Consider the following 24,564-nt stretch of genomic DNA (forward strand, 5'->3'; position numbering starts at 1 on the left):
ACCATGGATAGCTCTCAAGCAATTTCCTACTTGCCTAAAAGTAATAATAAAAAATATGTTCTGACTTTATGTAAGACCTCATAAATAGTCTCTGGACCAAAAATCACCATACCTACCAATCTTTGGGGGGTGGGGGTGGGGGGTGGGTGGAGAAGCAGTGGAGGTTTTTTTCGTAATTCTATGCAGACAAAAATCAAAACTCTCCATATACTTAAGCTGCTATTTCTTGAATAAGGTTCTGAAAAAGAATCAATATGTTAATCTGTTGACCGAACAGAAATTTAGTGACAATTTTATATAAAAACTTGGGCGAATTCAACTCCTGGATCTTAACTACCCTGCCTGCTAAGATGACAAACTGCAAAGTCAACCACCTTCTATACCACTGTCATCTTCTATACCACTGTCACGGCACATGTTTCCAGTGTTCCAAACAGCAACCCATACAAGAGTGTGAACAGCAGCTGCAAGTGTCCCTGGGACAACAGGAAACACCCTAAACTTGAGTTGAGAGGAGGTTGTGCCTTTTGCCATAGAAAGGTACTGACTCGAAAAGACACTTTTTTCAAGTTAAGAAATAGACCATAGCACTTCAGTAGGTAGTCCAGAATAGCTAGCATGAAACCCATCATAAAGAGAATGATTTCTAGGGACCCAATGCCATGAATCGGCCCACTAGGTCCATCTACAGGAGATTTTCCTGGCAGGAATGGTAGCATCCCTAAGTGGTGATAATGAAGCTGTTGCCATTAGGACATGGCCCATAGCATGCACTGTAAGGTGCAGGAGCAGATGCCGAGTATGGCTTCTGTTCTGGAAGCCCTCAACTAGATGTAGGAGAAGGGTGGGGGACAAACTCACTAGCTGGACAAAGTCCAGAACCAGAACTGCCGTGCAAAGGTTGAGTGAAAATACTCATGACATTAAACATACAGCAGGACTTATAAAACTGTCTCAAACCATGGAACACATAGGCATCCTTTACAGTGCTATCCTCTGAAAAGCTTGAGCATGACCAGTAAGTACTAAGTCACAGGCAGTATTTTGAGACTCTGCTTTTCATTTACTAAGAATATTTTTCAGTGATTTTAGCCATCTCACATTAACCTTGCTGATACTCATTTTAATTTTTCCTATACATCACTCTTGTAGCATTCAGTATTTTTTAAAACCATTAGGCCAATATGAAGTTCTTAGATTTTTTCATTACTTAACTTTATACCAAAAAAAAAAAAAGTATTTTATCAAATGAGTATCTGCATATTCCATTTATATGAAACAAATACTAACGCTACTTATTGATATGACATTTTGTTCTCAAATGCTAATATTATTACAAAACCTGGACATTTGGAACAAACAAATGACCACAGCTGTATTTTGGATATAGCAATAGCATAAGCTGTGTCTTGCCAGTAAAAATAAACTTTCTTCTTGGATTTCAACATCCCCTTCAGTGGCATATTTCAGACACTCCAAGGAAGCAAATTTTCTGCAGTGATGTATAACATTAGATCCTTTTATCACCGACACTTTCAAAGTTACTTGTCCCACAATGTAGTCTGCTCAAAAGCTTGTTTCCCAACAAATTGTTTCTTCAACTTTATGGTGAGTCAGCTAGATAACTACAGTTAAACAATAATCAACTATTCAGTTGTCATCAGCTAGAGTTGGTCAGACACTTCCAGGATTACTGCATGTACGATGAGACATCTTGTAAACAAGAAAGATTCTAGGATCAAATCAGATATGCATAAAATCACCACCAGACATTTGGTCAATACCATAAAAGTTTCTCGATGGTACCATGCAAGCACTCTTATAATCTGTAGCTTCAGTCACTCATCTCATCGCTACAGCCAGAAGCAATCAATTTGAAAGTTTTCAAGGACCACTTGTCCACCCCCCCACTACATCAGGTATTTTCCCCAGACCATAAACGTGTAGGTAGTTCCAGTTTCTTCACTGTTAACTGTAAATGTCCTTGCATGCTTTCACCTTGTCTAATTCACACTAGTTTAATATTCATTTGCGGCTCAAAGTCAGTAACATTTCAAGTATCAGTGTTTAAAATATATACCTATTCAAAGCAACTATAAAATCAAAATTGGGAGGAAAAAATAAAAAGATGTTGTCCCCTAAACCGATGAAATCTGTTTAAGACAGTCTACAAATGCACATATCAAAAATAGACATAAAGTTACTTTCCTGAATGTCTGGCAAGATGCTTCATGTTTTATAGTTACAGGTTTTTCAGGATATTAAAATTTGTTTTGCCATGAATAAAATATTTTCAAAAGGAAGCATTTTGATAACAGGATCTAACGATGGCCTGCTTCACACCAATTGTTCCACAGCATGATCTTAGATTCTTTGTAAAGATTTTCTCTTCTCTCAAAAATCTCTTAAGTTCAGTGTTGATAACTTTACCTTCACCCAAATCCAAGAGCTACAGAAATACAAGCCAAGATGAATCTGTTTAAAAACAAAACTAAAGGAATTCCAGTGAAGTCCATACTGTCTTCTCTGTGAAAATACGGTTTTAATTATCTCTCATGATGCTTAACTGTTTTTTTTCACATGGTTGAAGAGTTTCTTCTATTCACTCAGAAGACAGTATTTTAACAGGTTTTCTGAGCGTAAAATTTATTTGAATTGCATTTCTAGTGATGTGACACTGTTAGAGCCTTTAAAAGATATTTATCACCTTTCATATCCCTCTAAAAATATGAAACAACTTTTATTTGAATAAAAATGGCAGTTAACTGGTTATTCATGAGTCTTTCTCTGATCTGTTTAAAGTACAAAATGTTTACATTTGACATGCAACAGGTGGTGTGATAAATGTAAACATTTTCATGACATTAAGCAATGAAATGAACACTCAACCCTCATACCAACAGATTAACACCACTGTAACTAACTTGTTTGAATAAATTTTTGGCTTTATGATTTTCAGTTGTTTCACTTTGTCCTCCCTATGCAAAGCAACAAAGAACTATGTATTCAATTCCATGGAATAATTGAAAAATGCATCACAATGCAAAAAGGGTTTATTTTATCCCTGCAATCCAGTATCATCAACTTAGATTTCTAGACCAGGGAAGCCACCTGCTGACATTCATAGGCATTAATCCACAGTGTTTATCCGTACCAACTCTGTATGAGAAGAACCCATCCTCAATTATGGGTTGTCGTGTCTCAAAACTAAGAAGTTCAAACCTATAGGCCAGTTTTATAAATCTATCTTTATGCACTGCATTTGAGTACGTACAACACACCAAAACTCCGGGGGTTTTTGGGGTGGTGGTGATGTTTTAAATCCAAAAAGCTTGCTCCTGAAACCAGTAAAGATTCCTGAAAATCTTCCTTATCTTCCCCCAACATGCCTGCAGCTGCCATTATAAACTGCTCTGTCTTCAGGGCTTTTGTTAGTTGACAGTACAATTTTAGATAACTTTGATTAGAAGTCTTCCATGTTAAGAGTACAATAAGCATCCTTATATAAATAGTATAGATAAAGAAAGAAAATATGAGTACTTGTAATCTAAATTTGTGATATCAAAGTACCTGAAGAGTCATGCTTGATTTTGACTTCAGCTAAAACAAGATGTAAGAAACACAACCTGCATGAGGTTTTGAAGAAAACAAATGCACTACACAATAGCACAGCAGAGAAATACAGAATCTACAGCTTGATTTATATTAAATTAAAGAAACTACAAATGACAAACTGAAATAACCATGGAAGTAAACAATGTTAACACTTACGCCTGGTCATATTTCCTAAAGATATTTTTGTATGGCTTTTTCAATATTTACCATTGCATAGTGAACTCCAAATGCCTACTGACATGCATTCACTGTAGCAAATGAGTTATAATCATAGTATTCACTGTAGTATACACTGTAGTGAATGAGTTATAACTAAAGTACTTTAAAAAGTTTCAGTTCCAGTGCAGACATTGTATAGGAATTACATCCAGCAAACATCTAAAATGTTTTTAGAGAGGTATTAGATTTCAAACTCTTTCTCTCTGAAAAAAAACTAACGGCAATTTACATTGCTTCCCAAATTAAGAGACTTACAGCTAAGTAACAAATTTAACAGATTACACTTACAACAGATTCCCAGAACACCAGCAATATGATCTGAAACCTTATACTGGAACTGTTCAGTACAAAACTGCATCTACTCTACAATGACTATAATTCAAAGGTATTCTTGTTTTTTTCTTTTTTAGATATAAAAGGTCTGGAGATTCATATAGTCACAGAAACATTAGTCCATTAAAATAGCTAGGAAATAGCATTTCTTTTGCACTGGTATTTTTAACATAAACTTTCTTTTAAGATTTAAATAAACATTAGAAAATTCTTCATAATACTACGATTCAATAAAATCATATTTTTTTAAAAATATTTGTGCTATTTCTCTCATATACTTTTTGCTTTGGACAAAGGAAACAAACTAAAGTTTTCTAACTTCACTTTCACATTGTCAAACATCAGCAAAATGTTGCAATGTTTAAGCTGCAGCCATTGAAAAAAGTGTTTATTAAAAATTTTTACAATGTTTGGTGGTTTTTAAAAAGCTTCAAGTTCATTGTGACTGGTACTAGAGAAGCTTTGCAGCTTAATTCTTTACCAAAACTTAGACACTCAAGTCTAATTTTGTTCAAAACAGTATCCTCTTAAAATGGCTTCACTAAGAATTTCCTAGGGATCTCCAACATTGGCTTTATAAATTTTGCATGCATGTATGCATACAAACAATGGAAAATAGATCTTAAATAGACAAATTCCTAAACATTTAATGTATATTAACAGACAATTGCTTGATTAAAATATGAAGTAAAACTTTTCAGTACAACAGTCTGGTTGCCAGACTGTCTGGTTAAACCACATAAAATCTTTTTGTGAAGTTCTTTTTACTTTTCAATCAAAAAAACCCCAACGTTGTCCGTCCCTGTATGAATTTGCACAGTCAAACTGCAACTGGAAACCTATAAAATTATTAAACAAAGCATTCATGACATGAAAGAAAGTATGTGCTGCTATTTTACTAATATTTGAGTCGAGTTGTATTATCACACGGCTGAAATGGATGGATGAAAGAAGCCACCTCAAAACACTGAATAGGAATTTTCTCCAGCTACTACTTAGCTTTTGCTGCTGTTAAACACCTCACAGAGCATGCTTTGCAAGCATACACCAAGCAGAACCATTCAAAGATACCACCTTTGAATGCAAGGACGGGTCTGAAAAAGGGGAACAATAAAAAAGAACTTCATATTGGTTTTTTTTCTCTTCAGCATGTAATAGTTACGTTGGGATCTTTTCTTAAGAGAAATGAATCAAAACTAGCACTACTGTATAATGCTCTTGTAGCATAATTACACAGGAGAAGGAATCAGTACCAACAAATCTGATAAACCTCCAAGCTCCATTTCTACAGATAGCCTTAGGAAGAGCCATCGACTGTAGTTTATGGATATACATTTAGCAGCTTTAGTTAGATTTCTGTGGCAGGAAATGAAACTGTTCTGGATAGTCTGCTTTTTAGGCTAAAGCATCTATCTTGTAATGTTTCTATAGGACATGGATCTAGAGTGAAGTTGATTTATACATTCTACATAATACTTACATTTATTAGTTACAAAAATAATACATATGTATATATTTAGGAAAAGAAAGTGAACAAATTCATAAGAAAAGTAACAAGCAGTAAGATGCAGGCAAGAAGTCAAATAATAATTTTAACCCAGAGAAGATCACTGGTCCATGGAGACTAATATCCCATCTTCAGGATGTTTAAAAGGTTGAACAGCCTAGCAATTGCACCTGCTCAGAACTTTTACATAAAAGAGGATCAAAATCTGTGATTAATCTCTTTGGAACTCCATCAATAGCTACCAATGAAACACCTGCCTAATTTATTTAATAAAATTAATTACCCCAGACATCTTTTAGTGCTTTAGGACTTCCCATTCTCAAAACAATTCAGTGCTCATTTTAATTGTATGACTTGCTACTTCCTGATAAAAAGAACTACTATTTATTTTCCTGATCAGTTTTATATTTACTTAGAAAAAACTTTTACAAGGGAAAAACACCTAAAAAAGATTCAGTGCTGACCCAATCCTCTCACTTTTTTGTACATCCAAACTGAGCTCAAAATAGGAAGTTAAGAAATTTAGCTTTACCTGAACCTAGAAGAAAATGCTGTATAAATCTTTATCCGGCAGAAACATCCACTGGGGATGATCCACTATAAAACAAACAAAAAAACCTACCCCATTTAGTAACTCCTCCAAAAAGGATAGGCATCTTTTCAGGTTACTTCAGTGGCTTTTCAACTACAACAGTTTGAGTTGGCTTACCAACCTCCTTTACGATGTCAACTTGGCACGGACTCTGCCACCACAAGCTACCAGAAAGTTGAGTTCCATGGTTGTACGTATTGTCTTTGAACACTGTTTGCATAACATTTCAAGGCAAGTGAGATTCAGAAAAGTTTAAATTGATAGTGCACAGAGAATGCATTTCTTTTTTGTACATAAAAAGGCACTCAGTGATTCTCCAAGAAAAAGAAAGAGCTTAACAAACAGTATGTCCAGTTAAACTGACCTTTTGGAGTCTTCTAGTTTTTCTTAACCCCCCATTGTGCTTATTCTTTTGTTCATTATAAACTTTGCAAGAGCCATCAGTAACATGACACTCTGAAACTTCATTTTCATCACCTAGAAACCAAATTTAGAAACTTGAAATGAAAAATGCAATCTTGTGAAATGAAACTGCCACCAATTATTATAGCACAGAGCTATGTACAATTAAAATACCTAAGTTAATAATTTGTACCAGCTATTTTTCCATTGTATTTCAGTTACAGAAAAAAGAATGACACTCAAGCATCTGACTTCATCTTTCAGTATCCTATCTTGTAAATAAACTAGTTGTAAAACTCCCAATTTCCAATATTTTGAAAACCATATATTAACTACAAGTAGAGAATCAGCTAAATTGCTTTCTATTTATTACAAAATTTGCAATTTCTCTGAATAGAGAGATATTTGACAGTTTGAAGCAGTGGTGGCTAGATTTTTCCTTTCTTATTGAAATGTCAATGCTTTCAGTACACACTGTGTTTATCTGAAATGACCTGAAGCTCTGAAACATATTTTCAAACACTTTGCTAGCAAATCTAGCAAGTTGTTAGCAGGCAAGGACTGGGTGCGCATGCAGGCATATCAGTCCTATTATTTATAAAAAGGCACCATCCATAAGAATGTCCTCTAATGTGGCTGCCAAAAAGCAGTATTTTTCATCACGTATTTTGTGAATTAACATATAGGCAATTCTTCAACACTGTCAGGACGACTTTTATAAGCACTAAATAATAAACTTTAGAATCATTTGAGAAATTAGATTGCTTGCATAAGATGAAAAACTTTGATCTATCTTTTGATCAATGAAGTTTTAATTACTGAAGATTTAAGTAGATCATTTTTCCCAAATTTAATTCAATGGAGTCTACTTTAGGACATTCATTAATTTTTCATTTCAAAGAAATGCATGAGACCAGTTAAAGAAAGTTTAATAATTAGTGATTAAAGTGGCCTAAATTCAGCTCCTCCCAAATAAGCTTCTTCTGATTACTTTTGGAAAATACTGAAGGGTACTATCCATATTTACTAGTCTGACTGCATATATAACCAAGAATCACTTGTCTTTTCTCTGTCAGCTACTTAAACTCTTAATCCTTGAGGTGACAGAACAACAACAAATTACAACACAAAAAATGATGACATTTTCCGTTACTGATTACTTATTTTAAAATTATAACCTTTAAACTAGTCAAAATTTAATAACTTCTCCATACTAAACTTGCAAGTTTCACATGAATTTACGCAGTATCACAGTAATTTGCGTGTAATACAAGTAAACGTGGCTTTCAGGTACAATCGTTAATTTAAATTCAGTATTTAAAGTGTCATTTAACAAAGGGAGAACTAATTACTTAACTATGTTAATTTTATTTAGTGTTGCACTGAGGCCCATCATCTTCAATCACTGAGCAAGACTGATGGCAAGTAGAAGAGGAGAAAAGATCTTGCCACACAATAAAAAAAGCTAAGAAATTTAAATTTAACTCCTTTTATGTAGAAAACAGAATTTTTAAACGTGTATTTTGAATCTTAAAAAAACCCCAACAACCACAGGACTGCAAAGGATGTCAGATCATCTACTCCATTGCTTTACCCCAAGCAGATGGGGGTAAAGCAAGGTATGTCTCTGTTAATTTCCAGTAAGTTATTTCAGTCACTGTAAAAGGACGATCCACTGTTTTGGGGTTTTTTGGAGGGGTAGGCTGGGGGGGCGGGGAGCGAGATGTGGTGTAATATTCCTTTTGCCACTCTTGGCCTGACTGTTCAAGCTCCGCAGCTCTTGTCCCACTTGGGATTAAAGTCTCAAGACCTGTATGCTTGGACCTCTTTCCAGTTATGGTTCACTCTCATTGGTTCTTCATATTTACAGGAAAGCAGGAACAGGGGACGAGGTCCATCACCTGCTCTGATCATCAGCTTGGGGATCTTATGCATTACAGAAATAAGGACTATTCTTTGCAATCCAGTTCCTACTTCTTCTCTCCTGACTATCAGGACTTCTCAAGCACTTTCCAGCTTTTCCATCCTGTAGGTCTCAAGCTTCACTGTCTATTGTCTGTTTTATCCTGATGGCTTCTTTTTAAAGCAGTTGCTCAGTCACAAGTAAGGAGTTTTCAGCTTTAGTAGCTTTTCCCAGGGTATTTCAGATAAGGTCAACAGAACTTTTTGAAGCAATTCCATCCACTGTTAGTTATCCCTAAATTTAGTTCAAATACACAGCTAACTCATGCCACTGTGGTCCATTAGATCTCCTAAATTCTCTTCTAAAACATTGTTCAATGACTGGTATCAAAATCAACAACTCTGATAGCCCTCTGAAGTATTATAACAAATTAGAGGGACTTTAATTTGCAATTTAAGCTTCTACTCATTCATAGTCATTTATCACCAGTGCGAAGTTTTGAACCAGAATATTATCTTCAAAATTCCATTTGATATTTCCTTCAAGTTAAAGCAAAGTAATGATTAGGCACAATGAGCTAGTTTTTGCTCAATCAAATCAATCATGTCTATCTAATAAAAATTTTATCTCTAGTATAGTGTTCTACTTTAAGAATATCACAACAAAGCGTCACTGAAATTAAGCTATATCATATCTAATATTTTGTACTTACCCACAGAGTTATTTACCCCAACTATGAAGAAAGTAAGTCTGAATTTGTCGTCATTAGTAATCCTTCGGGTACATATGCACAGAATATTTAATAACTTGTGTTGTTATTATTATTGTAGTAGTTATTCCAGTGTGGGCAAATACCAGGTTTTTGCTATTCAGAACACAATTTCTTAAGTCTTCTGAAAGCTTATGTGCCCACCAGGTTCTCAAAGAGAACCTGCTAATGGTTTAAAACAATTTTATCTAGTTTTTTATGTGCTCTAGGACAAGTGTCATCAGGCTTTGTAAGTTAGACTACATCAAAATAATCCTCAACCTGTTCCTCTATTCAGAAATATTTGTCCTTTTTTGTTTTAATAATTAGTTACAATTAAACTTTTTGTGAAGATAAACAAAACAAGGAATCGAGCAAGAAAGTTTTCTTCTTCATCCCTCATTTGTTTTTTAAAAGGACATAATAAAATGTCAATAGAGGACATCACAGTATTTTTAGTGAGCTTGTCTGCTTCCAAAACTGAAGGAAAAAAAAAAAGGCACGTCAAATCTAGGGAAGTTTTCACATGTGTGTTTTTAAAGACATAAACAGTATTTTAGCAGCATTAAGCACCCAGCACCTCGAACCTCAGGTAAAACTCATTCATCTAAATTAAACTTCATCATTTTTGCACCAAATAACAGAATAATATTCCAGATTCCCCATCTTAACATTGAACTACATTAATTACACTCTAATGGGTCTTAGTTTATGTCTTTTGGCCAACTAAGATAATATTTGCTTCCCACATTCACCATAAATATCTAAAATTTACTCAGCTAACCCTTAAGTTTTAGCCTGGAAATACTGCTAAGTCCCAGTTTCAAATTCTAAATGATTTTAGGATGATAAAAGCTTAAAAGAGCATACTCTTGCATTCCTTGCCCAATATTTATTGTTGTAGCCTTCAGACGAAAAGTCACAGGAATTCATCAAATCTGAGCAAGTATTGGCATTCTAAGCCATGTGGTTCAAGTGCCAACTTACCCTACCATCAGCTCTACTAAAAAAGTTATAAGCAGATGGACCGGACTTCAAAGTAAAGCAATTTACAACATGAATGACAAAGAAGTTCGTAGACTCTCCTAGTAACACAGATCATTAACTTTCACAAAAGATTCTATTATTGCATTTCCATAAACTTATATTCATGACAGAGAAAAGTCACCATTTTCCTCACTTTGTAACTGCTAAAAATTTAGGCACTGACACAAAAAGGCCAGTAACACAGCACTTACTGATTACAGAGCACTGAAATTTATCAGGTGTGGCTGATTTAATCAGAAGGACAGAAAATTTATTTCATCTCCACAAACAAAGCTGAGAAAGAAAAAGTGAATCTGAATAGGAAAGCATCTTTTAATATTCTTGTAACACATAATTAATTTCAACTTTTGTATCTGTGACAGTTCTCTACTTGATTTATGACTTGGAGTAAGATGAAAATAAGTAGCCGTGTTTATGCCTGTGCTGTTCAGCAGAACAATTGGACAGCCTTGAGTGTACCCTACAAAGGAACTTGGAAGTTTGCTACAACATAAGGATTAGGACTTGAAAAGTTAGTTTCAGATTAGCCTGCATATTACATTTCTGCTTTAAAATCAGATGTTCCAAGTAGTCTGTGGAAATAAAGTTTATCAAACCTTACTTCTTGTCATTAAAGACACTGGGTAAGAGTGCCACTGACCTAAAAACACAAGTAAAAAAAATGGGCAAGAAAAATGTTTGATATTTAAAATATATACGTATATAATTAAATTTTATACGGATATTTGATTACTCCTAACTGTACATATATGATGAGTGAAAAGAATTCTTCAGCTTTTAAAAATAATATACTGTATTTACCAGTTTTCAAATCATGTACAACATACAGAAAAACAAAGCAATTTACTATTTATTTACTAATTAACAGGGACAAGAAATAACTCACAGTCAAGCAAAAAAAAGAAAGAGGAAATATTAAGCCTATATTTAATAAAAACCAATTATTCCATCATACAGTGTCACAGTAGTAGGTTTAAAACAAGATTTTCATTTTCCTCCACAGAACTTGCATTATTAGGCAAAATACAACTCATTTTTCATTACTGATTCCTTCCATTTTTAAGTGAGCTCATTTGAGCTGTCAAACTTGAGGTTCTACTTGACTACACAACAGATGCACGAAGCTGAATACATTATACTTGGCAAAATGGCCATCACTGATAAATCACAAATATTATTAAAATCACTAGAAACACAAATGGAGACTTACAGAAGTTCCTAACAAAAAGGATAAAAAGTATAAACATCAGAAAACTTCTGTTTGCTGAATACTCTTCCTTTTTCCTCTCCTCCAAAATCTGTTACCTTAAACAAGTTTTCCAGCAAGAAAATAAAAGCATAACATGCTAAAACATTGATCATAATTTAATCGCTAGAATTTAAAAGTTAGAATTAACTCTAAAATTAATTGGCATACCTAAGTTTAAAAGTAGTAAACCTTTTCTCCTTCCCCATTTGTTTTCATGATTGTTTAATGAGAAACAGACTGTTTGTTGACATTAAGAAATACATAATTTAAGGATCATCTTCTACTACATTGCCACATGGTAAAAAACACATACCGTGGGTTCACACATTTATGGGTATACATTTATACTTGTATAACATACACCTGCATCAACTTTTTTTTTTTTAAACTGTGTTATGATGCACTCCAGGTATCAAAATACAAATGTGGTGAACCCAAAATAGCAGCTCACAGTTCAGCAACTTATTACCCACAGATACAGGCACAGTCACCGTTCAACATTTCCACTGGATGATTTCATAAGTCTGATACCAAGTCTGTTCAGACCTTTAAGTTAATAATTAAATTTTGTATAATTCATTGATGCACTGCTGCAGAATTTTCTAGGGAAAACAAATGACTAAAATATACAATTATAATTACAAATATTTAATCCTATGTAAAGCTTGACAAACAGAGCTCAAAATATCAAAATCTGAAAGCGATTACCCCAATGCAAGTTAGAAGCATTTTTCAGGGAAGTTCCTGAGATTCAATATACTAGTATACATTTACGTTGAAATAACTTAGGCTAAAACAACTTGAAAATGCTCAAATATAAAAAATACTCTTAAAATTATTATTAAAAACTACGATGAGTTCCATACAAAAAAGCCATGGTTGCTTACATTGCAACTCTTGCATATGCTCTCAAATGTCTTATTCAATCTTCATCACAGCACAAGTTAGAAATTGCTAACTCAAATATTTTTTTCACTAGAGATTTTATGCCCTTAACTGCAATTAATCTAAAGTAGCAATTTTAACTTGTGAAATAAAAATAATTTGAACAAGGGACCCTATGATGAGGAGTTACTTATGACAATTTACAAGAGCACCGTAACATTTAGAACAGAGAGACCTTGGTTTCTTAAACAGATTTTGAATAGCAGCAGAAAGTTTACAGAACAGCAAGCATTAGGGGAAAAGAAGGCTCACATACTTTTGTTGCATTTTGTGAGCACAGCTTCCTTATCTCTTGGTAACTTCTTTGTGTTTGTAATGTATGGGAAAACAAATGGGTGTTCTTTTGGATCCTATACACTCATTTATTTTACACAACAATCAAGTCAGTACTGCAGCATTTTCTTCTTTTGGTGTAATTCTGAAATATTTTTCCCTTGGGAATGGCAGTTCATTTTGCAATTTAGTTGCATGAGTATATCTAACGCAGTATGATATCTTTTCATTTTCCAGCTCTATGTAGCGACTTACCAGTAGCGTGAGTACAGTAATTCACATTGGTTCTGTAGGATTTTTCACGAGCCTGCTGAGGCAGCTTATTCACATCATCAGAATCTAGAGCTTCTGCACTGTCAGCTTTTTCACCATCTGACATATAATTTAACGGCACACTTCCAGGATGTTCAGCTGGTTTGAAGTTTTTCTTTACTGAAACATCATTTGCTGGAATAGACTTTTTCCTACTTTTCTTGGAAGTAGTATGTGGCTTAGAGAAACTCACATCAAGTGAGTCCATGCTTGTAAAAGAGTCTTTGCAACAAACTTTAGGAGGATTCTGTGATTCCTTTGGTACTCGTACCTGTACTTCATTTTCATTCAAATCAGATGATGAAAAGAAGTCTTCATAAGAAGCCTCTTCAGTGCAAAAAGACTTGCTATATGTAGTAACTGCTTGCAAGAACTCTTTAGACCCTGATGCACCCAGTTCTGAGGTAGCCAGTTTCAAACTAGATAGTGTTTGTACTTTCTTCCTCTTCTCATCTGCAAGAATACAATCATTTCTGTCAACAGGGAAGCTTCTATCCAATGAACATGTATTTAAGTCCTCACTATTCATAGGTGAATTAGAGGGACTGCCAATCAAAGCAGGAACAGTATTTAACGTGACTATTTTTTTGGAAGGAGTAATATGACCCAAGCTCTTCATGTGGACAAGAGACCTTTCGTTTGCAACTGAAGTAGTCATGCTATTTTCATCCTTCTGATTTTTCTTTGGAAACTTTTTTAGATCTTTCTTTTCTAAAGATAATTTATCATCCAAAGTGTGCTGCAAAATCTGTTTCCTTCTTAAGCTGCTTCTGCTATGTTGTTTTGGCGTTAAGCTCTTCTGCTCATAGCTATGTGAGGGAGAATTCACTGATGCACTCATGGATACATGAATATCAGTCCAAGTATCACAGGCATGTTTTACTACCTCTGTTTTCTGTCTCTTTAATTTATCAGTTCCCCAAAAATAATCATAACTTGAGTTCAAGCAGTCTTCCATTTGTTCTCCTGCAAAATATGAAAAGTGGCAATATAAATGTATTTAACAAAACAGAAAGAGTACCAAATTTCTTAGTAAAATACATATGAAATTACTGAAAGAAAACAAGGATTTAGCCACTTCTCTGGATATTATATGGCAAGTCATCAAAAACTAAACAGAAAATAGATTAGAAACAAAGCACATTCTATGTTGACAAGAAGCTACAATAGCTTTAGTTATCGTATCTTCTTATATGGTAATAAGTATCCGTAAGTCCTGTTCTGCTTTCTTGAAACAAAGCAGCAGAGGAACTCCCTTTCATTCTTGCATTTGTGCAGAAAAACACCATGATTTTACACTGATAAAGCTAGCTATAGTAATACTGGAAACTCAATAATAATTTTTACTACCACAGCATTACCACCATCTTGTAGTTTTTGCAGTTAAGATGAAATTAAAAACACCATCATAGTATCATATCACATACATCAACACAAAGTATTAAAAACAATTAGAATGTGTAAAAATAAATAATTTCTTGTAGCTATTCTTATGAAATGATTTTGGGGGAGGTGATATACAGAATGTACTTATAACTTCACAATAAATTCCTCTGAAACAGGCTAGTATCTTTGATTATTTAGAATACGTTTTTAAAAATCCAGTTGTTCTACAATCTGATTATTGCAATAGATGCTTGTTTAAATACACACTGAGCACAAAGTTTCAGCAATACTCCTTCTGTAAGTGCTCCTGTAGGTTTTAGAGGAGGTCTTGATGTTATTTGCTTAGTAAATATAAATAATATTTTTAAACATATGGTGTAGCTAGCTAAATTCGGAAAATGAAATATAAGGAGATGAAAGGAGAAGTTTCACATGACATGATCAGACTCCCATACTGACAATTGAAAAAGTCTTAACTTCAATCCCCAAATTAAACTGGATTCTTGAACTTTTTTAACCATCATTAACCATTATCTCATGTGTCTTGCAAGCACAAACAAAAGGACCACTGTCACAGAGCATCAGAGACGGAAGCTACACTGAATATTGTCATGGGATGTGGAGGTCTAGTCTTAACGTAAAATTACATTGTGCAGTTGTAATGCTGGAGGGACATACTCAAGGTAAAGCTCTCAAATCACAATGTTCAACCTCATCGGCACACAACTAATTTACCAAAATAAAAAAGTTTGTTGGCACAGCTATGCTACTTCCAATCTTAAGCTACTACTTCTCCCTAGCATTGCATGAAGACATACCAAGCTGCCTCAGGCTACAAGATACCGCCCCTGTTCTCATGTAAGCCAGCAAGACAGAATTCCTGTATGATGTCAACAAAATACAACACTTGAAAACAGCATGAGGTATAGCTCACTGTTGGGGTAGAACAGAGAGTAGGCAGACCACTCAAGTGGCCGTCATTATGAATTCTAAAGATTGTCTTCGCCTTACTTTTCTACTGAGATCAAACAACAGCATCTGACTTCAGCTTTTTGCTCATGTGACTGACAGAGGACCTGAGGTCTAAAGTACATACCCATTGCATACATGATTAATGCTGTTAAAACGCCCACTGAGATATCTCAACAGCCTTCACAATAATCTTCTCCCTTACGTCCTGTTACTATGCCAAAACACAGGAACAAACCCCTAACTTTATGAGAATAAAAACTTTGATAACAAACGACTTGAATTCATCTGCAACCATAAAACATTTTAAAAGCTGATTTATTTTTACTCTTGTTAGTTCTTCAATCCCTGAATACATAAGCTGTAGAACACATTAGGTTTCCTTTTAAATTCAAGTTTTTCGATTGAAAATTTGGAAGACATTTCAGTTCTCTGAGGTCTCTCTCTCATTCAGTTCTCTTTTTTGCTTCCCACATCACACTGTTTAGCATGCAGTCTGTATTCTATACAAGACCACTGTAAGAGCGGAGAAGACTGACACCATGCCAGGACAAGAAGCCATTAATGGGGAATGGTGTGAGGAAAGAGGAGGAAGTGAGGCAAGCAACACAGCAGTAAGGCAGAGCATTTACCCAATGTGATTCCTCACGCTCCATTTTCCTTTAATTCTTACTCCTACATACTTTGCCAGTTAAGAAAAACTAAAATAACTCAGCTTTAAATATAAATGATAGAGCAAATATATACAGTTCCCCTTTCAGTATACAGTACTTTCCAAAATAAGATATAAGGTCATGTATTATTTTTAATTTCTCTAATATATAAAGTCGTGTTAGTTACCTGGTAACAACGCATCTTCTGCATTAGTTAAGACACAAGTAGACAGCGGGCAGTCTCCTGGTGAACCACTTGGAGGTATTTGAGACATTTGCGAAGCTAGGAGTTTGTAAATAATAAATTAGTTAGCCCTATTTGCAAACATACAGATTTCCACACCATCTATTCATATTTCAAAACAGCTCAATTGTAAGAGACAAGTCATTGCTTTGCCAACTAACTAGAACCATATAAATAGACTGCTCAACAGTATCTCAAATTTACATACTAACAAAAAGCTATTAGGTATTCTACAATTTTAAGCAATTTTTTTCTAGATAACTCAGCACCACATTTTTCTGAAACTAAAGAATGATGGCAAACCATTTAGAAATATTATAGACATTTCTAAGCCAGTTGAGGCATTTTACTAAACAATCTGTCAAATTCTGCAATTAGCAGCAAAGCCTTGACATAACAGAAATACTTTTCAAAACATTTGAAGGTATTACCTTAAAACTCAAAGAGAAAACACATACATAAATGAGATTTATTTTTTCATCCATGTGTCACTGGTTCTTTACTTTCCTTCCACAATTATTTCTGAAATTATAGACTGACAGTCTAGTTGACATAGACTTCTTAAAACTTCAAATACTACAGATTCCTTCCCCCTCAAAAGATGTTCCACATTCCAACAGTTCTTATAATAACTGACAAAACCTAATGACTTAGACCTCAATACTTTCACAGTAAGGTAATGCAAACACTAAAAAATGATTTGAAAACTTCCATCTAGATTTAATTCACCAGGATCTGCTTTTTGAAGTCAACTACATTTATTCAATTAGGTTGTTCAAACTGATTTATTTTTTTAAATCCTGTTCTTCAGTACCTGGACAATTTTGGACTCCTTTTTAAACTGTTGGCCTGGGAGTAGTAACATTACAACCTTTGTCAAGTACAGCATTCATGTTAAAATTTAACAGGAAATAAGATTTAGAGTCTCACTGTAAAGTTTAACCAAGATGTGATAATATCAATTTACAAGTTTAGAAAGTCTAGCTTAAACATTAGTCCTCTTGAGCAGTTTAGAGATTAAGAAATTCCTTTTTGAAATCATTGTCTTCCATGACTTCTTGTGCCCTTCAATAGAAAGAAACGAAAAGCTAAAGCAGTCACACCTACTCGAAACCTGGGAAGAAGGGAGGACATGCAATCAAGTAAGATATGAAAAAAATTCTGAAGGCCAGAGCAAGACAAGTGTGCCAAAAATTCAGCAATAAAGATGGTAGCCATTTGTGCATGTTCATGGATAAGTAAAATTTAACTTCTTACCAGTAGGAGAAAGATTTTCTCTTTTTTCCTTCATCTCCTTTATTCTTCTTTCCATTGCACTGCATTGATCTTTTATCTTATTAACAGGGCTGTATACAAGCGAACCATTGTCTTCAAACAGTAAAACTGGTACATCAGTTTCTACACAAAGAAATTGCATTTGTACATTAATATTTACATGCTATAACAGCTTCAGATGAAGTTTCATTTTTTTCCGAAAAAATTAGGTTCTTTATACCTAACATCACTACAGATGCCTTAATACCATAAACTCGCAAAGAACGCTGTAAAAAAAAGTAAAGTAGTAAAATAAATAAAAGTAAAAAAACCCAAAAGCCAAAACCCATCAAGTGCTTTAAAGAAATAACTTAAGATATTTGAATCTTAGTCCAAAGTAGTTCTTACCAGCATTAATTGCTATCTTTTGTACAGCTAATTCTTTAGCCATCTGATCCAGTCTTCTCTGCAGCTTTCTATCATTTTCTGGAGTTTTTTCAACAAAGTCTTTTGGCTGCATACATTTGTGCTACAAGACACACAGAACTATTAATTACATGGTATAAAACTGCCAGAAGTAACTACACTTCCTATTTGCCTTACCACTTTATCACAGTATTTATTATCTGTGTTTATGCTACTTATTATCACCTCCTTGAGAGTCACAGATAATAGTAGAATTTAACATTTTCCAAAGTGAACTTTAACATGAAAGAAGAAAGAACCTAACAGATTTTTTTAGGTTAGATTTTAGTAAACAGTGAAACTGGTTAGCAACTCAGTGCTAACATAAGCCACATTGCACTCATGGTTTTTTGATTAGTTAATCATTATGTAATTTTAATTTAAATCTTCATTTCTTTATTCACCAATACATCACAGCCATAGCCTACCTTTAAAAACCTACTCAGATGGATAGGTAGAGTTTACAGAATGTTCTGAAAATAAACAGTTCAAATGCCTGAGGTCAGTAAGTCAAGTTCAAACTTTAAAGTTCACTACTCTAGGCCTATTTAAAAAAAAAATAATAAATCACATACTTTTTTGATCGGTAGTGGGAATCCTTCATTAGTGTCCACTGCAGGAAATAAGGATTCATCAACATGTACTCCAGTTTCTCGACACCTGTATAATAAATTAGAGCAAGTATGGGGGTTTTTTTTTCTTTTTTTTTTCCCAAGAATGAGAACATTTATTGCAAAAAGAGTCGTCTGAGCCCTGTAATAATGAAACACCAACACTTCCTAAGTGTGTAGGAATGGAGTTATGTTTTAGCATAACTACTGTAATGCTAAAAAAAAGAAAAAATCTATATATTACACACCAAATACAAGACATGATACAATTTTTTTGTCCTAATAATATCCTCTAAATTGCTGGTTTGAAACTCAGAGATTCCCACTCATTTGTTATTGTCCACTCATTCAAAAAAATCAATGTATTAAGTCCTTCTGGCCACATTCTCATGAACCTTATATCTTGCCCTGACTTTTCTGAGGACTGTAGGCTTTCATTGTTCACCAGCTAGTGAACTTAACCTTAACTTGGTCACTGTATGACAGTAAACTCTCAACTACGATCTACAGAATGTAATGGGTGGGGGAGGGCAGGAAATTTTCCTATTCAGGCAAATGAGGAAGGAGGCTTTTACATCTGATCCTGGCTTTTACATCTTGCCCATTAATCTTAGTTTTCTGCCTTCTCTTTGTATATGCAATGCTAAAAACAGCCCCTTATTGAGGAGCAATCTATATTTATGCGAACTTTTTTTAAATTACAAAACCAAAAATCCAACTGATACCTTACCCCTAGATTTTCCTGTCTTTTCGTATTCAAAGACTGACTTGAGAGCAGTGGAACTAATGTTATCTTGCAATATGATACAATCTACCGTATTTGTGAACACTAAGGATGATGCTGAGACAAGAATTTGGTTATTAATACATAAATTACAGTTCTTTTGATCAAAATAGGTAAATACAGTTTTATTCTCAAACAATAAATAATAAAACTGATTATGGGAAAGAGTATGGAACCTTAACAGACTACACTAGAATTCTCCCAGAAGTCATTCAAAACTGTGATTCTAGTGACACCTAGTGATCGAACTGCTATAAAGTTTGTGTCTGTAGAATTATAATCTAATGCTTAGTTACTCAATTTTGAACAAAGAAAAGAGCCAAACCACTACATGTATTTGTCAAACTGAGTTTAGAGTTCTCTGGAGCATCAAATAGAGATGATATTCAACATGCTGGATTTCAGTGGCCGTTATTAAATTCTGGATAATAATCAGCATAGATGTAGACTACATTAAAACTTACATTAGTTCAGAGATTTCATTGATTCAGAGAACCTAAACACAAGAAAGTCTGACCATTAAGTATCTTAGAAGAATTTTTTACTTTACAGACAAATCTGAATGTAAATGATTTATCTATCTTATTTGTGATATGAGTGAGTTACCGTACTAAGAATACACAGGTAGTGTGTCCCAATTATGGGTTTGATTTGGAAGTATTAAGTGTTCTTAATTTGGACATAGACTGTAGCAATTCTATCTTATGTAGGGTTCTTTTTGTTGTTGGGTTTTGATTTTTTTAGGTTGCTCATTGAGGTATTTGAGTTGAAGCACTAAAAAAACTTTTTTCAGTGAACCCAAAGCTGCCACTCATTTTGCATTAAAGTTACCATTTATTTGCCTGAATCTTATAGCAAGTCCATGATTTTGTGCACTATTTTTAAAGTTAGACATATCTACCATTCTTAGAAAACAAAAAAAGGAAACAAAACACTTTTTTTTTTTTAAATTAAAAATACATTTACTCTGGAGTTACGAATTTTTTTGAATTTCAATTGTCATCTTATTTTAAAGTCTTCTTCCCAATCAAATTACTTCCTATTAAACTGTAGAACTGCATTCTGTTTAGATTCAAACAGACACTCATACTATAAAGCAGACGCTTCCAATACAAGTTTGAGGCTGATCATTGGAGAGAGCCCTGGAAATCCAGTAAGAGTTCAACACTAAGGACTGCGCAAACCTTTGTACTCTAATAATTTGTGCTGGTTTTTATGGAGAAAAGTGAGTATTATAGTATTTTTCAAATCACAGGGCATGTTCCTCTGAGAAGCTCAAGCACTGCTCAGAGGAAGATAACACTAGTGTACATGCATAACAGTTTGGAAGTAGGGAGCCACTAGCCATTAAGTGGGAGAGTATTTGGCACGAAGCAGAAGAATCAGGAAATGCTGGAGTAATTGTTTATGATTTGCTTCCTTGTCTGGTGTTTTCACAGCTCCAACATCAAAAAGTAGCATCCAGATTAAATACCATATATTGCAGCATCCTGTTTCCAATATCAAGATTCCCAAGAGGATGTAAAAACATGAAAACACAGCCAAACATTCCCAGTTTACTTTGCTATGTTCCACAGATTTCTGGTTTAGAGATGGTCAGATGTAATACTGTATTTGTTTTTTCATAAAACTAAATGTTTAATTGCTTCAGCATTTTTTTAAACCCACATAAATCTTTGCTGACTATGATTCTGCAACAAGGAGTTCTACAGCCTAACCATGTTTTGCTAAAACCCATCATTTACTGTTTTCTCTGAATCTGCCTCCAGACAGATTCATGTGATGCTTTCCAATTCTTCTACTGGAAAGGAACATATACATTCATTCTCTATTCAGCCTCTCCATATGAACTTTTGTGTTCACAAGAGTCTCTCCCCCTCCACTTCCACTTCTTTTCCAGGCTGAAGAAGTCTTGTCTCTTCAATCACATCTTGTGAGAAAACTATTTTATAACTTCAGTCATGCTCATTGCCATCCTCTCACAACATTCCATGATAAAATGCTGTCACCCCACTACATGAGGTTTTATGTTCTATTTAATTTGATTTTTGACTACTGCTGAGGTGATAATGCCATGAGAACATTTACCGTAAGTCCCAAGAATCTTAATTTTCCCCTCACACAATGTGATGACCATCTTCTTTCTGATACACTTAAGAGGACTTATGGTTTAAATAGTCTCCTTGACACCAGCAAGAATTTTATTCCCTTCACTGTCTTAGCTTCTTAACAGAACTTCTTTCATTTTAAGTAGACTCCTTTTTAAAGTTGAGCACTGTCACAGAACTTCTTGGGTTTTGCTGTTCCAGTGTGAACACTGATCTTACACTGTGGCCATACTTACAAGAAGTTCTTTGAAATAATTTGAACAACCATCCACAAACCAATTAAGACCAAGCAATACCTAAAATATGTCTTCGCACTGCACTCCAACAGGAGTCACCCAAACCCCAGACTACACTAGAAAGTTGCCCTTTACAATGACATTTCACAGCATTTCTGACCATTCTGAGAACGTTCCACTCGCTATTGAATGGAGCAGCTGGTTAATCAAGCCATCTTGTTTTAGCGACGCTAAAACTTCAACTCATATGAACTCTGCATTATTTGCTTACACAGTTATCATGTTCAAACTAAGCTTCCATTCATACAGGACCACTATTTTACTGGTACAGACTATTCAGTCCTTCCTGTTTACATTGTCCCAGGGTTCAACAGACTGTCTTCTGCCTACCAAATTTCTGAGATATTGATATACTAGGCGTATAATTTAAAGTCAGGCACTCCAGTTCCCTCATCTTATTACAAAAAATTTTAGCATGTATACTAGCACAGACCCATTTTAATTTTGTATTGTCTGTGCCTCATTTGAATAACCCTATGACTAGTGAGACTATTCATTACTCTCTCTTATGTAAGCTTCTACCGCTCCTGACTTATACTTTGCTCAAGGATATGATACTCCTATGAATTCTGCCTAGAGTATACATCAAAGTTGTATGTTCTTGTGTACCTTTTGGCATTAACTTTAAACTAAAAGGCAGAAGAAAAAGATTAAAGAAAAGTTCAATCAAAATTCACAGCTTGGGTGTCATCCATCCGTCCGTGTCCCTCCCCCTCCCATCTCCTCCCCCCCGCCCCCCCCCCATCTAAGCCATATAGCAAGATCTTGCCTTGTCCAGAGCATGATACTAGAAACACTTCAAAAAATACCAGGAAGATGCTAGTCTTCTTTCATACCAAACGGTTTAAGTTTTCCCTCCAGATCCTTTCTCCTGTCTTTTCCTTTGTTGCTGGTATCCAGCAACAGTTAAAAGTTTCTTGAGGCTTTTACATCTGGATCTCAAAGCTACATGCTGTCCCCTACAGTACCACATATCCAGCTGTCTCTATGTCTGAGCTTTCTACAGTGTTCATCCACTCAATACCTTCCAGTATTGCAGAGGAGAGTCTTGGGGTGGAACTGCTATTACAGAGACAGAATTTCTGTATTACACATCCTAGACTCTCCCCTGTAAGGCACCCTCATTCTTCTTCCATTGCAGATGCTACTCACCTGTACTTTTTCAGGATCCTTTTTACTATAGCACATCCAAGTCCTCAAATAGTTTATAGTTCCTGTGACTAAGGTTTCAATTCCGTATTTATACACTCAGCCATCTGAAGAGCATATTTAATTTTATAACCACAGATTCCTACTGAAATGACCATCATTCTTATGCACTCAGATAGTACCAGGTCACAGAAAGATATATTCACATAAATAAAATTTTGCATCACTCTCATTTTTGAGAACTTAAAGTATTTCTTCCTCAGTGTTAAAGCTGGTTGGGTTGTGCAGGTGTAACTTCTATAACCGATATTCTTAAAAAAAAAGAAAAATCCTGCTTCTGCAGAACTGCATGAATTTCTTTTTTGACTAATGGACTTGCATCACAAGTTTTGCAGTTGTACTGGCCTACATTTAAGTGGCTGCAGAGCTCAGTTTTGCCCCCCACTTTTTTTTTTTTTTCTGTTTTACTTTTGCACTTAGCAGACTTCTATCTCTCCATGCATATTACAATTGGTATAGGAAAGGGCCTCTTTACTTGACTTATATGACTTCACAGCAATTTATCGATTGGAGTGTTTGAGCAGAACACATGCATATTCTTAAACAATACAAGTGTTTTTACACTTCATCTGAAATCTAAGTTAGGCCTCACAACCACTTTGTAAATTCAGAGAAGCATCTATGGACTAGCAAATTCTCATGGACTGACTGCACAGCTGAAATTTGATCTTTTTTTTTTTTTTTTAAATTTAACTTTTTCCATATGGTAGTTCACAATCTTCAAGCAGTGCTGTTCTGAACCTGCCAAATGTCTTAAAAGCCAGACTACATACGGATTGTTTTCTTTCTTGCTAGGACATATTCTGTCTACAGGAGTTAAGTACAGAAACAGTACAATGTCCCTGGTGAAATGTGCTTTTTCATATGAAAATGGAAGAATTCTATTCAACATAAATATCTGGTCTTCACTGCCCATCTGAGAGCAAAGGAGTGGAACACTGAATGATTAACAAATATATTACGGAACTACTTCAACACATTCATTTTTCAAGAGTTAACATTTTACCTTTTTATGCAAGTAGGATGCTTTATAATAGGAATAATGTCATAGGAAAGTTATCATTTACTCATAGATTTATCGCTATTTTAAGTACATTAAAAAACAGGTACTGTACTTAAGTTTTTAAATAAAACAATACTAGAATCCATTATCTCTGGAATGGGTCACATTCATTATATTCACAAATACTCACTTCTCCACCCAGAGTACAGAAACTATTTTTATACCCATCTTCTGTGCTTTTCTCCATGTAGCCAAACGTCCATCTTTGAAGACTACATGGGTCACATGCTTGTTCAAAGTTTTTGAAACCTGCAGAAGTACACAGAGAACTCATCTTTGAGTCTGATAATCAGAAAACGCTAATGAAACTAGCTAGTGTAGTCCATTTTTAATGCATAAACCATTAGCGTAAAAACTTATTCTAAACATTATGTCAA

General features: G+C 34.6%; 1 protein-coding gene across 2 annotated transcripts in view; it reads right to left on the minus strand.

Moving 5' to 3' along the window:
- Positions 1-24,564, minus strand: part of MCPH1 (microcephalin 1) — a 132,392-nt gene that overhangs the window by 101,479 nt on the left and 6,349 nt on the right. Inside the window, exons 3-9 of one of the 2 annotated variants that reach the window (XM_050893464.1) lie at positions 24,318-24,436; positions 18,692-18,776; positions 18,060-18,180; positions 17,655-17,795; positions 16,341-16,436; positions 13,914-14,111; positions 6,631-6,752 (exon numbers count right to left, since the gene is read on the minus strand). In XM_050893464.1, coding sequence (XP_050749421.1) covers positions 6,631-6,752; positions 13,914-14,111; positions 16,341-16,436; positions 17,655-17,795; positions 18,060-18,180; positions 18,692-18,776; positions 24,318-24,436 — 882 coding nt within the window. Of the gene's footprint in view, positions 1-6,630; positions 6,753-11,204; positions 14,112-16,340; positions 16,437-17,654; positions 17,796-18,059; positions 18,181-18,691; positions 18,777-24,317; positions 24,437-24,564 lie in introns of those variants that run through there. The other variant, XM_050893463.1, reaches the window with a different exon arrangement.

This window comes from Gymnogyps californianus, chromosome 3 (genome assembly GCF_018139145.2).
Source record: "Gymnogyps californianus isolate 813 chromosome 3, ASM1813914v2, whole genome shotgun sequence".
Taxonomy (NCBI): Eukaryota; Metazoa; Chordata; class Aves; order Accipitriformes; family Cathartidae; genus Gymnogyps; species Gymnogyps californianus.